At 44.7% G+C, this 17209-nt stretch overlaps 1 protein-coding gene across 1 annotated transcript in view; it reads right to left on the bottom strand.

Annotated features, from left to right (window-relative positions):
• Positions 1–568: 568 nt before the first annotated feature.
• The window catches only part of orai2 (ORAI calcium release-activated calcium modulator 2), a 52887-nt gene continuing 36246 nt past the window's right edge, over positions 569–17209 (bottom strand). The window contains exon 2 of the mRNA XM_070857336.1: positions 569–4067. Coding sequence (XP_070713437.1) covers positions 3513–4067 — 555 coding nt within the window. The 3' untranslated portion in view covers positions 569–3512. The remainder of the gene's footprint in view (positions 4068–17209) is intronic.

Genomic DNA, 17209 nt, shown 5'->3' with positions numbered 1-17209 from the left:
TAATTTCACAAAGATACTTTTGTCGAAAAGACAGCTTTCATCCCAACATTCTTTGCTGGATTTAAATCCAGTGTCCAACCCACTTCCAGTACTTCAACTGAAACTATACTGATTTGAGACAGGTTTTATGTCCTCTCAGTATCTTTAAGCCAGCGGATTATTCGCAAGGTGTTAACGCTTTCTGAAGCACTCCCGATTTGTTTGCGTGTTTCTGCCAGTGCTACAGTCGTATTCCTGGTGTCGTCATCTTCTCGGGATGCAGCTTTCTTCCAGACACTGATTCTCCCAGATGTGCTGGCTGAGACCAGGAACTCACCACCCGGGAGTGGTTGGGCGGGATCCTCACCATTCTGTGAGCGTCAGTATCATCACAATTAATTAATTATTACTCCACAATGGAATGCGATGTCTGCTACCCTGACTTACCCACAATCATCTGCACAAAAACAGTTTATTTTGGACAGCTGAAATGCGATGGCAAAGAAAAAACACGTCGGATGTGGGAGGACAGATTTCAAAGCACCATGTTTGTGCAAGATTAATCTATAATAACCACAGTTCATGGCTCTGATGTTACAAAACCTGTTTGGCAATACTTTATTTCAAATGTAACTTTCATTTCTTCAACAGCTACAGGACAAACATCCATGCAGCCACCAAGCTAGCAAACCAATAAAAGGTACTGTATACAGAGTATGTACAAGGCTTGCAAGCAGAAAATACTGGTCAAAGTGCCAGAGAAGAGATTTAAAAAAAAAAGGCATCATCTCATTTGCCCACGAATCTAGTTTATAAAATTGAAAATAACAGTATACCAACTGTTGCCCCTCGTGTAAGTTACTGTTGCTTTAAGTTTTGTAATGAAGCACAGCGAACCAACGGCACACTACACTGTTCTCCAACTCAAGCCACAGAAGCTTTTGACCCCATAAAGATTAAGACAATTAAGTGTTCACATATAAAACACACACAAAAGGTCAGCATATATTGTACATGGGAAGCTTAAGACTACACACTGCCTGATCCAAGGAACAATCAGACCACAATAATGTATTAGAAAAAGCACAGTAGGTCACTAGTTTCAGTAACAAGGCCACAATTGTAGTAAAGTATGTTGGTGCTGTACAAGTAAACATCAAAACGGCAAACATGCGACAGTTGGTCTCTTATTTGGTGTGTGCAGTAGGGCTGAATTGATCGCCCTCAAAATGTGTATCTTACAAATCCACAAGCCTGCAAAACAATGTGTGCACTCAGTGACGGATTCCTATCTCACCCAACTAAGAAATATGGATGCAGCAGCCCAATTTCCTCTTCACCCATCAATATCCTCACGGAAACTCAGTTACTTCCTTCTGCCCCTTACCTAAAGATTGCTCATCAGGAATTAAACACTCGAATTAGGTTAAGTGTTGGATGTTAATACCTTACCATTAACACAGTACGCAAAAATCCATCCTAAAAAGGCACCAACCTTAACAATCACCGCCCCGCTGCCCTCCGACAGAGGCAGATAAGGTCCGATGTGGATTTTTTCTATAATCATAATCAAAACTGGCTCCGCTCCCATCACTCCAGATTTCATACAAGCAAATGTTATATCATTTCTTGCAACTGTTATTTTAAAAAATACCTAAAATTTAACATTGTAACAATTGATTGCTCCTTTATTAAAACTCAGTAATCAAAATGCTGAAACTTTAACTGAATAAGCTGAAAGGCCAAGCTCCACAGTGCAGGACAGTACCATGGTTGAAAAAATTAGGGGAGAAGTGAGAGCGTGATAAATTAAGCAATTTTTAAAGTTACATTTCTCCTCCTTTTCGCAAGAGCTATTCCCCTAGATGTCGAGGGTTTGACAGGTAATGGGCAGGGCAAGCCTCAGTTTCACTCCACATCAGCGGTGTAACTGTCTGCTGAGATCGAAACAGTTGAATACACTGAACAGCGTATACAGCAGGATCTGGGCTTTAGATTAAATAAGGTGACCCACCTGTCAGGATTTTAATAGCTTACCGTTAATACTGTGGCGGTACCGTGGCACATTGCATTGGAGCATTGGTACGCGTTGCCAGAGTAGAGGGGCACAGGTTGAGCACCCACTCCGCTTAGCTCCGGATAGCATTAGCTCATAGCAGCAATGCTGCAAAGCAGAGGCCTCAAATGGGGGGACATTAATAGGCAAGCCCCCACTGGATCATCATACTCTTATAATCAGCATTGGATACATTTTAGTCCTGGAGGTGCCTAGCAAGAGAAAGCAGGTTTTATTTTATTAAAGCTGCTATTATCAATTTCAGTTGAGGGTAGGGTAGACAGGGCTCGACAAGGTAGAGAGAGATGATCTTTCTCCTCGTGGGGGAATCTAGAACTAGGGGGTATAGTTTCAGAATAAGATGTTGCCCATTTAAAATGTAGAGGAGATCACATGGCTCCAGTTGGGGTGGACTGTAGAATGTTTCGGCGCATGGGGTGTCGCAGTTATGTAGGGCGGACTGGTTGGGCTAGATGCTCTTTACCTCTCTGTAACCTTCAGGGCTGCTGACCGAGGGCTGTGTGGCTCTTTGTTGACCGGCGCGGACATGATGGACCGAAATGGCCTCCTTCTGCGCTGTAAATTTCTATGTTTCTACGAGGAGGAATTTCTTGTCTCAGAGGGTCGTGAATCTGTGGAATTCTCTACCCTGGGGAGCAGTGGAGGCTGGGTCATTGAATATATTCAAAGTGGAGATAAGAGATTTTTGAATGATAAAGGAGTCAAGGGTTATGGGGAGCGGATGGGGAAGTGGAGTTGAGGTCAAGATCAGCCATGATCTTATTGAATGGGGGAGCAGGCTCGAGGGGCCAAATGGCCTACTCTCCTGCTTCTATTTCTTATGTTCTTAATGATAGGGAGGGGAAGAATCTACTGTATAAATCGCTGACACTCCAGAAACATGGCAAACACCATTCCTATTGATCCTTGGATCGTCTGTTACAGCTTTTCACTGCTGGTCTGATCCATCACACTCTCTCTCTCTGTATGCTGCAGATGGAGCCATTTATCCAGATTTCTGACCTATGTTCAACTCCTGTACTGTAACAAAATGGTGGACTGGAGAAAACTTGGGATTGGTCCACATTTTCATCTGGTGCCTCTAGAGTTTTTAACCCTGTAATGAAGTAAGTTCTTTTGGGCCGGTGTCCTTTTAGTTCAAGTCACAGTTCATCAATGCCTGGCAAGGTATCAGTGCAATCTGAAGTACTTCTGTATAGCCTTAGAATTCCAGTTTACATCTTCATTCGGCAACAAAGGGAAAGAGTTGCTCGAGCTAGGACAGTTTTCCTCTCTCTCTTGACAACGCAGCAAATACTGGAACCACAAAGACACGTCAAAGCCACAGTTGTAAACTTGGATTTCTGAATGTAACAGGCGAGTCCATTTGGCATTTGCAACTGAGATCTAATGGGCTCTTGAAGCTCAGAATCCCAGGATTGATTGGACTAATTATTTTTTTTGCTATTGCTACTTTTCAAACCACTTGCAAGACCCGGTCATGCCCATCCAGCTGTACCTTCAGCTTGTGCAGTTCTTCAATTTCCTGATTGTGACGCTCTGTTTTGTGCCCCACCAACGAACGGTAAAAATGTATGGTGAAAATCACAAAAATAAGGCCCACCGGTACCATGATAATGGTGGACGCCAAAGCTGCGTTCCACCCAGCGTGCCCCCCTCCTGTCTGGACCCCACCGGACGCAGTGCCCTTGTTCCTCACAACGTTGTCTACTGGCAGGAACTTGATCCAGCAGAGCAGGACCACCTCGGTGAGGAAGAGGAGGATGCCGAGTGCAGTCGAGAAGCCCCAAGCCAGCTCGATGTAGTAGTGCATGCGTTCATGCGGTGACTCGTTGACAGAGTTGAGATTGTGGATGTTGCTGACGGCCTCCACATTGGGGAGGATGCAAGTGCTGATCAGAAGGGCAAAGAGGTGGACAGCAACCAGCACGGTGGTGCAGGCACTGAAGGCAATGAGCAGCAACTTGGGGTAGTTGTACTCCATCTCCAGCTGAACTTCAACCATGGCAACCTGCGAGAAAAAAAATGAAAAACCTTATTAAATATTATTTGACACATACTAGATTGGCAAACCCACATGGAAACAACAGCAAGATTAGTCTGGGAAAAATCACACTGGTAAGGTAGAGAATGCTCTTCTGTGCTGGGGCAGTGAGGAGGGAGATATTCTCTGCACTAAGCATGCTACATCTGTCCTTGATACTGTTACTGGGTGCTTCATATGTAGGATGTTTCATCCCCCAACACCTTGCTGAACATAAAAAATTCAGAAGAATATATTTATTTTCTATTAGGTAAGACAATTTTCCATTTCATTTAAATGGGAATTCATAATTGTGTCTGAGTTTGTGAGTCGGAGAGGCGGAGCGGGGAGATCGAGGCGGCCTACAAAAGGCCCAGCGTCGAGGAGAGGCTCTGGGGTTTGTGAGTGGAGAGGCGGAGCGGGGAGATCGAGGCGGCCTACAAAAGGCCCAGCATCGAGAAGAGGCTCTGGGGTTCTTGAGTGGAGAGGCGGAGCCTGGAGATCGAGGCTGCCTACAAAAGGCCCAGCGTCGGAGAGGCTCGGGAGTTTGTGAGTCGGAGAGGCCAGCCGGTGGAGCAAGGAGGCAAAAAAGAAGTACAAAGAAATCGAAAGGTGATGTCACAGCCAAGGGGGTAAGTGATTGGCTGATGATTGGCGAGTAGCTTTTCTTTTTTCTTCTATATCAGTAAGTAACATTTAGCATTGCTGTTGCCAAATTAAGTTTATCTAAGGGTTAAGTCATAGCAGGAGAGCTCGGACACGTGTTATGCTCCTCCTGTAATTAGTGGGAAGTCAGGGACGCTTCCGGTGTTCCTGACGACTACCTGTGCGGGAAGTGTATCCGCCTGCAGCTCCTGACGGACCGCATTGCGGCATTGGAGCTACGGGTGGATTCACTCTGGAGCATCCACGATGCTGAGAATGATGTGAATAGCACGTTTAGCGAGTTGGTCACACCGCAGGTAAAGGGTACACAGCCAGATAAGGGATGGATGACCAACAGGAAGAGCAGTGGAAGGAAAGTAGTGCAGGGGTCCGCTGCGGTCAGCCCCCTGCAAAACAGATACACCGCTTTGGGTACTGTTGAGGGGGATGACTCATCAGTGGAGGGCAGCAGCAGCCAAGTCCATGGCACCATGGGTGGCTTTGCTGCACAAGAGGGCAGGAAAAAGAGTGGGAAAACTATAGTGATAGGGGACTCGATTGTAAGGGGAATAGATAGGCGTTTCTGCGACCGCAACCGAGACTCCAGGATGGTATGCTGCCTCCCTGGTGCAAGGGGCAAGGATGTCTCGGAGCGGGTGTAGGACATTCTGAAAAGGGAGGGTGAACAGCCAGTTGTCGTGGTGCATATAGGTACCAACGATATAGGTAAAAAAACAGGATAGGTCCTACGAGACGAATTTAGGGAGCTAGGAGTTAAATTAAAAAGTAGGACCTCAAAAGTAGTAATCGCAGGATTGCTACCAGTGCCACGTGCTAGTCAGAGTAGGAATCGCAGGATAACTCAGATGAATACGTAGCTTTAGGAGTGGTGCAGAAGGGATTCAAATTCCTGGGACATTGGAACCGGTTCTGGGGGAGGTGGGACCAGTATAAACCGGACGGTCTGCACCTGGGCAGGACCGGAACCAATGTCCTCGGGGGAGTGTTTGTGAGTGCTGACGGGGAGGAGTTAAACTAACATGGCAGGGGGATGGGAACCTATGCAGGGAGACCGAGGGAAATAAAATGGAGGCAGAAGCAAATGATGGAAAGGAGAATAGTAAAAGTGGAGGGCAGAGAAACCTAAGGCAAAAGAAAAGGGCCACATTACAGCAAATTCTAAAGGGGCAAAGTGTGTTAAAAAGACAAGCCTGAAGGCTCTGTGCCTCAATGCGAGGAGTATTCGGAATAAGGTGGACGAATTAACTGCGCAGATAGCAGTTAACGGATGTGATGTAATTGGAATCACGGAGACATCCAGGGCGACCAAGGCTGGGAACTCAACATCCAGAGGTATTCAACATTTAGGAAGGATAGACAGAGAGAAAAAGGAGGCAGGGTGGCATTGCTGGTTAAAGAGGAAATTAATGCAATAGTAAGGAGGGACATTAGCCTGGATGATGTGAAATCGGTATGGGTGGAGCTGCGGAATACCAAAGGGCAGAAAACGCTAGTGGGGGTTGTGTACAGACCACCAAACAGTAGTAGTGAGGTTGGGGACAGCATCAAACAAGAAATAAGGGATGTGTGCAATAAAGGTACAGCAGTTATCATGGGCGACTTTAATCTACATATAGATTGGGCTAACCAAACTGGTAGCAATACGGTGGAGGAGGATTTCCTGGAGTGTATAAGGGATGGTTTTCTAGACCATTATGTCGAGGAACCAACTAGAGAGCTGGCCATCCTAGACTGGGTGATGTGTAATGAGACGGGACTAATTAGCAATCTTGTTGTGCGAGGCCCCTTGGGGAAGAGTGACCATAATATGGTAGAATTCTTCATTAAGATGGAGAGTGACACAGTTAAATCGGACACTAGGGTCCTGAACTTAAGGAAAGGTAACTTCGACGGTATGAGGCGTGAATTGGCTAGAACATACTGCCAAAGGATTCTTAAACGGTTGACGGTGGATAAGCAATGGCAAACATTTAAAGATCACATGGATGAACTTCAGCAATTGTACATCCCTGTCTGGCGTAAAAATAAAACTGGGAAGGTGGCCCAACTGTGACTAACAAGGGAAATTAAGGATAGTGTTAAAACCAAAGAAGAGGCATATAAATTGGCTAGAAAAAGCAACAAACCTGAGGACTGGGAGAAATTTAAAATTCAACAGAGGAGGACGAAGGGTTTAATTAAGAGAGGGAAAATAGAGTACAAGAGGAAGCTTGCAGGGAACATAAAAAGTGACTGCAAAAGCTTCTATAGATATGTGAAGAGAAAAAGATTAGTGAAGACAAACGTAGGTCCGTTGCAGTCGGATTCTGGTGAATTTATAATGGGGAACAAAGAAATGGCAGACCAATTGAACAAATACTTCGGTTCTGTCTTCACGAAGGAAGACACAAATAACCACCTGGATGTACTAGGGGACAGTGGGTCTAGTGAGGAGGAGGAACTGAAGGATATCCTTATTAGGCAGGAAATTGTGTTAGGGAAATTGCTGGGATTGAAGGCCGATAAATCCCTGGGGCCTGATAGTCTGCATCCCAGAGTACTTAAGGAAGTGGCCCTAGAAATAGTGGAAGCATTGGTGATCATTTTCCAACAGTCTATCGACTCTGGATCAGTTCCTATGGACTGGAGGGTAGCTAATGTAACACAGCTTTTTTAAAAAAGGAGGGAGAGAGAAAAAGGGTAATTATAGACTGGTTAACCTGACATCAGTAGTGGGGAAAATGTTGGAATCAATTATTAAAGATGAAATAGCAGCGCATTTGGAAAGCAGTGATAGGATAGGTCCAAGTCAGCTTGGATTTATGAAAGGGAAATCATGCTTGACAAATCTTGTAGAATTTTTTGAGGATGTAACTGATAGAGTAGACAAGGGAGAATCAGTGGTTGTGGTGTATTTGGACTTTCAAAAGGCTTTTGAGAAGGTCCCACATAAGAAATTGGTGTGCAAAATTAAAACACATGGTATTGGGGTAATATACTGACGTGGATAAAGAACTGGCTGGCAGACAGAAAGCGGAGAATCGGGATAAACGGGTCCTTTTCAGAATGGCAGGCAGTGACTAGTGGGGTGCCGCAGGGCTCAATGTTGGGACCCCAGCTATTTGCAATATACATCAATGATTTAGATGAAAGAATTGAGTGTAATATCTCCAAGTTTGCAGATGACACTAAGCTGGGGGCGTGGTGAGAGCTGTGTGGAGGATGCCGAGAGGCTGCAGGGTGACTTGAACAGGTTAGGTGAGTGGGCAAATGCATGGCAGATGCAGTATAATGTGAATAAATGTGAGGTTATCCACTTTGGTGGCAAAAACACAAAGGCAGTATATTATCTGAATGGCAGATTAGGAAAAGGGGAGATGCAACGAGACCCGGATGTCATGGTACATTCAGTCATTGAAAGTTGGCATGCAGGTGCAGCAGGCAGTGAAGGCGGCAAATGGTATGTTGGCCTTCATAGCTAGGGGATTTGAGTATAGGAGCAGGGAGGTCTTACTGCAGTTGTACAGGGCCTCGGTGAGGCCTCACCTGGAATATTGTGTTCAGTTTTGGTCTCCTAATCTGAGGAAGGACGTTCTTGCTATTGAGGGAGTGCAGTGAAGGTTCACCAGACTAATTCCCGGGAAGGGTGGACTGACAGATGAGGAGAGACTGGATCGACTGGGCCTGTATTCACTGGAGCTTAGAAGGATGAGAGGGGATCTCATAGAAACATATAAACCTCTGACGAGATTGGACAGGTCAGATGCAGGAAGAATGTTCCCGATGTTGGGGAAGTCCAGAAACAGGGGACTCAGTCTAAGGATAAGGGGTAAGCAATTTAGGACTGAGATGAGGAGAAGCTTCTTCACTTAGAGTTGTTAACCTGTGGAATTCTCTACCGTAGAGAGTTGTTGTTGCCAGTTCATTGGATATATTCAAGAGGGAGTCTGATATGGCCCTTATGGATAAAGGGATCGAGAGGTATGGAGAGAAAGCAGGAAAGGGCTACTGCGGGAATGATCAGCCATGATCTTATTGAATGGTGGTGCAGGCTCGAAGGGCCGAATGGCCTACTCCTACACCTATTTTCTATATTTCTATGAGCGTACATGTGGAAACTTACAATGTGTTTTCGGATTATATCGCCAAGGGTCAACATGTCGATGAGAAATAGGAGGGGACCAAGGATAGATCCTTGGGGGACACCAGAGGTAACGATGCTGGGGTGTGAAGAAAAGCCGTTGCAGACAGCAGAGATTGAGTAAAGTGGCTCTACTACAGAAGTCTAGAGCAGCAGGACCATGGTGTCCTATGAACAGTGTGCTGTACAGTAAATAGGATGAGATATGTGACGAGCTATCCATGTGAATTAATACTGGCTGCAAAGAGCATCATACTGAGGCTGTTTACACAGCTGCTTAGCAACCCAAAAGCTGCAAAGAGTAAGGAAGATGTCAAATCTTCCATGAAACTGGTAGAATGATGCAGAGATATTTCAGATTGACGTAATTGGATCTGCTGCTAGTATTTTAACTTTGCCGAGCCAGTCCTTTCACTGTACAGTATTTACGTGGGTAATATTATAGGGTCTGGTTTATTTCAGCTCATTTTTGTCAGCAAAATTCTGGAACTAAAAATAAAACTGCTGATAATAGGAGTTGCATCCCCTAGATGTGGATCAACGATGGCATTTTTATATGAATGAATACATGTAAATACACCCTGTATATGTTTTTTTAAACAATTATATAAATCATTTAGAAAAAAACAAATGCATGATGGGACTGTTCATAATGGTTTCCCTGGCAACGCTGGGGCAAAATCAGGCCAATAAAAGATCTCTACTAAACAGGCAAAAGGGAACAAATACTGCGATTTTACCGCTTTTAGAATGGAGACACCTAGATGCAGGATCGAGGCTCATCACGCATTGGTTGAAAGTAGTAAAGATGATGAAGCAAATTACATGGTGATCAGGTGAGGTTAGGATTTAGTCGTGACTCCAGCTGTCTCCTTTAGAAACCACAGATGAACTGCCAGTTTCCATTAGAGGAGAAGCATATCCAATCTGGGCTAGTCTAAGCAGTCACTCAATACAAGGAAAACTGCCTTGGCCACAGCTAAATCATTTCCACTTTTGGCTAAAGAATCTCATCTCGAGCAGGGACATCCTGTCTATACATCTGTACAGTGGACATGGTATAACCACCAGAACCAACTCTCCTCATACTTATCAGAAGTTGAGCAAAGAGTCCCATCCCCTACCCACACAGTGGAAAGCTGGTTGACAGATAAGCAAATGGGCGTTACTTGGATTGGAGAAGAGTTGGGAAGTGGTGCACCCCAGAAGTCAGTGATTGGTCCAAATTTTTTCTCAGCATAAATAGATGATTTGGACATCAGGGGCGGGATTTTCGGATTTTGGCAAAAACAGTAGTTTTTCACCAAAATGACTGTTTTCGCTGCGCTACAGTTTTTAGGCCGAACTGTCGGTCTTTACATCATCGGTAAAGTCAGCGTTGCACAAGGATTCGCAGCGCAAACCGTGAGTTTCGGCAACTTTAGGTAGTGCTGCAAGAGGAGCCTTGGGAGGGGGAAAAAAACAAAAAAAATTGCAAAAAAACATTCACAAAACCCTGGCCTACTAAATCACTGAAAAAGAATGAAAAAGAAATGCTTTAACTTACCTTTCTTGCAGGTCTTCATACTTACCGCTGCTGGCAGGTCTGCACCGACAGGTTTGACCCTGTCGGTATTCTGGGCGCAGAGTACGGGTCCGGAGAGAGCCGAAGGTACGACGGTAATGCAATCCGCGGCATTGCACGTTGATAGAAACATAGAAACATAGAAAATAGGTGCAGGAGCAGGCCATTCACCCTTCTAGCCTGCACCGCCATTCAATGAGTTCATGGCTGAACATGAAACTTCAGTACCCCCTTCCTGCTTTCACGCCATACCCCTTGATCCCCCGAGTAGTAAGGACTTCATCTAACTCCCTTTTGAATATATTTAGTGAATTGGCCTCAACTACTTTCTGTGGTAGAGAATTCCACAGGTTCACCACTCTCTGGGTGAAGAAGTTTCTCCTTATCTCGGTCCTAAATGGCTTACCCCTTATCCTTAGACTGTGACCCCTGGTTCTGGACTTCCCCAACATTGGGAACATTCTTCCTGCATCCAACCTGTCCAAACCCGTCAGAATTTTAAACGTTTCTATGAGGTCCCCTCTCACTCTTCTGAACTCCAGTGAATACAAGCCCAGTTGATCCAGTCTTTCTTGATAGGTCAGTCCCACCATCCCGGGAATCAGTCTGGTGAATCTTCGCTGCACTCCCTCAATAGCAAGAATGTCCTTCCTCAAGTTAGGAGACCAAAACTGTACACAATACTCCAGGTGTGGCCTCACCAAGGCCCTGTACAACTGTAGCAACACCTCCCTGCCTCTGTACTCAAATCCCCTCACTATGAAGGCCAACATGCCATTTGCTTTCTTAACCGCCTGCTGTACCTGCATGCCAACCTTCAATGACTGATGTACCATGACACCCAGGTCTCGTTGCACCTTCCCTTTTCCTAATCTGTCACCATTCAGATAATAGTCTGTCTCTCTGTTTTTACCACCAAAGTGGATAACCTCACATTTATCCACATTATACTTCATCTGCCACGCATTTGCCCACTCACCTAACCTATCCAAGTCACTCTGCAGCCTCATAGCATCCTCCTCGCAGCTCACACTGCCACCCAACTTAGTGTCATCCGCAAATTTGGAGATACTACATTTAATCCCCTCGTCTAAATCATTAATGTACAATGTAAACAGCTGGGGCCCCAGCACAGAACCCTGCGGTACCCCACTAGTCACTGCCTGCCATTCCGAAAAGTACCCATTTACTCCTACTCTTTGCTTCCTGTCTGACAACCAGTTCTCAATCCACGTCAGCACACTACCCCCAATCCCATGTGCTTTAACTTTGCACATTAATCTCCTGTGTGGGACCTTGTCGAAAGCCTTCTGAAAGTCCAAATATACCACATCAACTGGTACTCCTTTGTCCATTTTATTGGAAACATCCTCAAAAAATTCCAGAAGATTTGTCAAGCATGATCTCCCTTTCACAAATCCATGCTGACTTGGACCTATCATGTCACCATTTTCCAAATGCGCTGCTATGACATCCTTAATAATTGATTCCATCATTTTACCCACTACTGAGGTCAGGCTGACCGGTCTATAATTCCCTGCTTTCTCTCTCCCTCCTTTTTTAAAAAGTGGGGTTACATTGGCTACCCTCCACTCGATAGGAACTGATCCAGAGTCAATGGAATGTTGGAAAATGACTGTCAATGCATCCGCTATTTCCAAGGCCACCTCCTTAAGTACTCTGGGATGCAGTCCATCAGGCCCTGGGGATTTATCGGCCTTCAATCCCATCAATTTCCCCAACACAATTTCCCGACTAATAAAGATTTCCCTCAGTTCCTCCTCCTTACTGGACCCTCTGACCCCTTTTATATCCGGAAGGTTGTTTGTGTCCTCCTTAGTGAATACTGAACCAAAGTACTTGTTCAATTGGTCTGCCATCTCTTTGTTCCCCGTTATGACTTCCCCTGATTCTGACTGCAGGGGACCTAAGTTTGTCTTTACTAACCTTTTTCTCTTTACATACCTATAGATATTTCTCTCCACAGCGGTACGCGGAATCGCCGCCGCAAAAAGGTGCCCGAGGATCTCGCCAACCGAGTTTTCGCGGCAGAGGGTCAAATTGTGGCGAAATCCCGGTCGCAAAGTCGTCGAAAATCCAGCCCATTAAGTACAATCTTGAAATTTACCGATGACATAAAACTAGGAGTGGTTGCAAACAATGAGGAGAATTGCAGAAGGCTTCAGGAAGGCACAGAGAGGTTAGCAGAATGGGTAGACAGGTGGCAATTAAAGGTGGATAAGTGAGAGGTAACAATACACTCCGGAATGGGAGTATACACTTACTGAAAGATGTTCCGAGGGTGTGGATGAACAAATGTTGAACAGGCACCTAGGAGTCCAAATCCATAATCCCAAGACTGTGAGTGCAGGTAGATAGTGACATAGAACGCCAAATCCATTTTATAAGTAGGGTAGAAAACATTGGTTAGGCCATAATTACAGTACTGTGTACAATTTAGGGCAGCCCATTGTAGAAAGGTATTAAAGCCATAGATTCACCAGGCTAATGCCAGGGATGGGAAGCTAGAGTTCCGCACTGATAACTATCTTGAGATACTAGGATTATTTTTAGTAGAGAAGAGATTTAATAGCAGCTTTTAAAATTCTTGAAAGATTTTCATAGAGTGACCAAGACTATTTCCTCTGATTGACGAGTCAGTGACAAGGGGTTATTCATTTAAAAGCGTGAGGAGGGAAGTTAGGAAAATTGTTTTTATGCAGAGGATTATTGGAGCAAGGTGTACTTTGCTGCATAGTCCCGTGGTGTAGTCTTTGGGCAGTAGAGCAAAGCACCTCAGTCTGCTGGAGATAAATCCAACTTCTTCACAAGATCCCTTCTGTTTGTTGTGTTCTATTGTTCGAGGTTTCTCCCTCTAATCCATCAATTCATTCCTTGCAGTGAGGAGAATTTGATGAAACTGAGATGAATCCATCCTGCGACAGACATGCTCCAGCATTCCTAATCTTACTGGCTACAACTTTGAATCTTAATTTATTTCTTCAGAAGGTAACATGCCCATCATTTAAACCTCTTTTAAAGGTGATAGATAGTTTAACTGGCTACACTGTTGGCATTCATATCAGAAAGAGTTAGTGTTTTGCAGGCCATTCGAGTAAATTAGCCCCATGTAATTGTGTATTCTAGCAAGCTGGTCCTTGTGATTCACTTAAGAGTTCACTTCCCCGTGTAATTTGGGGTCAAAAAATGTATCTCTAACCACACCGGAACATTGTTTCCATTACGTAGAGGCTTGACCTAGATGTTTGCAAGTCAAAGTTTTATGAAAGGGAAATCACGCTTGACAAATCTGCTGGAGTTCTTTGAGGATGTAACGAGCAGAGTGGATAAAGGAGAACCAGTTGATGTCATATATTTGGATTTCCAGAAAGCATTCAATAAGTTGCCACACAAAAGGTTACTGCACAAGATAAGAGCTCACGGGTTTGGGGGTAATACAGTAGCGTGGATAGAGGATTGGCTAACTAACAGAAAACAGACGAGTCGGGATAAATGGGTCATTTTCAGGTTGGCAAACTCTAACTAGTGGGGTGCCACAGGGATCAGTGCTGGGGCCTCAACTATTTACAATCCATATTAATGACTTGGATGAAGGGATTAAGGGTTAAGTCATGGCAGGAGAGCCCAGTCCTGTGTCAGGCTCCTCGTGTGCTATGTGGGAAATCAGGGACACTTCCAGATTGGCAAACTGTAACTAGTGGGGTGCCACAGAGATCAGTGCTGTGTGTGCGGGAAGTGTATCCAGCTGCAGCTCCTGTCAGACCGCATTGCGGCACTGGAGCTGCGCATGGATTCACTCTGGAGCATCCGCAATGCTGAGGATGTCGTGAATAGCACGTTTAGTGAGTTGGTTACACCGCAGATAAAGTTTACAAAGGCAGATAGGGAATGGGTGACCATCAGGCAGAGTAGGACTAGGAAGATAGTGCAGGGGTCATCTCCCTCCAAAACAGATATACCACTTTGAATACTGTTCGGGGGAGATAGCTCATCAGGGGAAGGCAGCAGCAGCCAAGTTCATGGCACCGTGGGTGGCTCTGCTGCACAGGAGGCAGGAAAAAGAGTAGGAGAGCTATAGTGGCAGGGGATTCTATTGTAAAGGGAATAGATAGGCGGTCCTGCAGCCACAATCGAGACTCCAGGATGGTATGTTGCCTCCCTGGTGTAAGGGTCAAGGATGTCTCAGAGCGGCTGTAGGGCATTCTGGAGGGGGAGGGTGAACAGCCAGTTGTCGTGGTGCATATAGGTACCAACGATATAGGTTAAAAAATGGGATGAGGTCCTACAAGCTGAATTTAGGAAGCTAGGAACTAAATTTAAATGTAGGACCTCAAAGGTAGTAATCTCAGGATTGCTACCAGTGCCACGTGCTAGTCAGAGTAGAAATAACAGGATAGTTAAGATGAATATGTGACTTGAGGAATGGTGCAAGAGTGAGGGATTCAAATTTCTGGGACATTGGAAGCAGTTCTGGGGGAGGTGGGACCAGTATAAATCGGACGGTCTGCACCTGGGCAGGACCGGAACTGATGTCCTCGGGGGAGTGTTTGCTAGTGCTGTTGGGAAGAGTTTAAACTAATATGGCAGGGGAATGGCAATCTATGCAGGGAGACAGAGCGAAGTAAAATGGGGGCAGAAGCAAAAGGTAGAAAAGGAATTAAGGAAAAGTGGAAGCCAGAGAAATCAAGGGTAAAAATCAAAAAAGGCCACATTACAACATAATTCTAAAAGATCAAAGAGTGTTAAAAAACAAGCCTAAAGGCTCTGTGTCTCAATGTGAGGAGCATTCGTAATAAGGTGGATGAATTTAGGGATATGATGTAATTGGGATTATGGAGACATGGCTCCAGGGTGACCAAGGCTGGGAATTCAACATCCAAGAGTATTCAATATTTAGGAAGGATAGGCAGAAATAAAAGGAGGAAGGGTAGCGTTACTGGTTTAAGAGGAGATTAACGCAATAGTAAGGAAGGACATTAGCTTGGACGATGTGGAATCTGTATGGGTAGAGCTGCGGAACACCAAAGGGCAGGAAACGCTAGTGGGAGTCGTGTACAGACCACCAAACAGTAGTAGTGAGGTTGGGGATGGCATCAAACAGGAAGTTAGGGATGCATGCAATAAAAGGTACAGCAGTTATCATGGGTGACTTTAATCTACATATAGATTGGGCCAACCAAACTGGTAGCAATACAGTGGAGGAGGATTTCATGGAGTATATAAGGGATGGTTTTCTAGACCAATATGTTGAGGAACTAACTAGAGGGCTGGCCATCATAGACTGGGTGTTGTGTAATGAGAGAGGATTAATTAGCAATCTTGTTGTGCGATGCCCCTTGGGGAAGAGTGACCATAATATGGTAGAATTCTTCATTAAGATGGAGAGTGACACAGTTAATTCAGAGACTAGGGTCCTGAACTTAAAGAAAGGTAACTTCGATGGTATGAGACGTGAATTGGCTAGGATAGACTGGCGAATGATATTTCAAAGGATTGACGGTGGATAGGCAATGGCAGACATTTAAAGATCACATGGATGAACTTCAACAATTGTACATCCATGTATGGCGTAAAAATAAAACGTGGAAGGTGGCTCAACCGTGGCTAACAAGGGAAATTAGGGATAGTGTTAAATCCAAGGAAGAGGCATATAAATTGGCCAGAAAAAGCAGCAAACCTGAGGATTAGGAGAAATTTAGAATTCAGCAGAGGAGGACAGATCATTCATTATCTTACGTTCTTATATTATGTTTAATTAGGAGGGGGAAAATAGAATATGGGAGTAAGCTTGCAGGGAGCATAAAAACTGACAGCAAAAGCTTCTATAGGTATGTGAAGAGAAAACGATTAGTGAAGACAAATGTAGGTCCCTTGCAGTCAGAATCAGGTGAATTTATAATGGGGAACAAAGAAATGGCAGACCAATTGAACAAATACTTTGGTTCTGTCTTCACTAAGGTAGACACAAATAACCTTCCGGAAATACTAGGGGACCGAGGGTCTAGCGAGAAGGAGGAACTGAAGGAAATTCTTATTAGTCAGGAAATTGTGTTAGGGAAATTGATGGGATTGAAGGCTGATAAATCCCCAGGGCCTGATAGTCTGCATCCCAGAGTACTTACGGAAGTGGCATAGAAATAGTAGATGCATTGATGGTCATTTTCCAACATTCTGTAGAATCTGGATCAGTTCCTATGGATTGGAGGGTAGCTAATGTAATCCCACTTTTTAAAAAAGGAGGGGGGAGAGAAAACAGAGAATTATAGACCGGTTAGCCCGACATCGGTAGTGGGGAAAATCAAATATTAAAGATGTAATAGCAGCGCATTTGGAAAGCAGTAACAGGATCGGTCCAAGTCAGCATGGATTTATGAAAGGGAAATCGTGCTTGACAAATCTTCGAGAATTTTTTTGAGGATGTAACTAGTAGAGTGGACAGGGGAGAACCAGTGGATGTGGTGCATTTGGACTTTCAAAAGGCTTTTGACAAGGTCCCACACAAGAGATTAGTGTGCAAAATTAAAACACATGGTATTGGGGGTAATATATTGACATGGATAGAGAACTGGTTGGCAGACAGGAAGCAAAGAGTAGGAATAAACGGGTCCTTTTCAGAATGGCAGGCAGTGACTAGTGGGGTACCACAAGGTTCAGTGCTGGGCCCCCAGCTATTTATAATATACATTAATGATTTGGATGAAGGAATTGAATGTAATATCTCCAAGTTTGCAGATGACACTAAGCTGGGTGGCAGTGTGA

The sequence above is a fragment of the Pristiophorus japonicus genome, chromosome 16 (genome assembly GCF_044704955.1).
Source record: "Pristiophorus japonicus isolate sPriJap1 chromosome 16, sPriJap1.hap1, whole genome shotgun sequence".
NCBI classification, from domain to species: Eukaryota; Metazoa; Chordata; class Chondrichthyes; family Pristiophoridae; genus Pristiophorus; species Pristiophorus japonicus.
The sequence above is the reverse complement of the archived record's forward strand: the minus strand, read 5'-3'. Positions and strand labels throughout refer to the sequence as shown.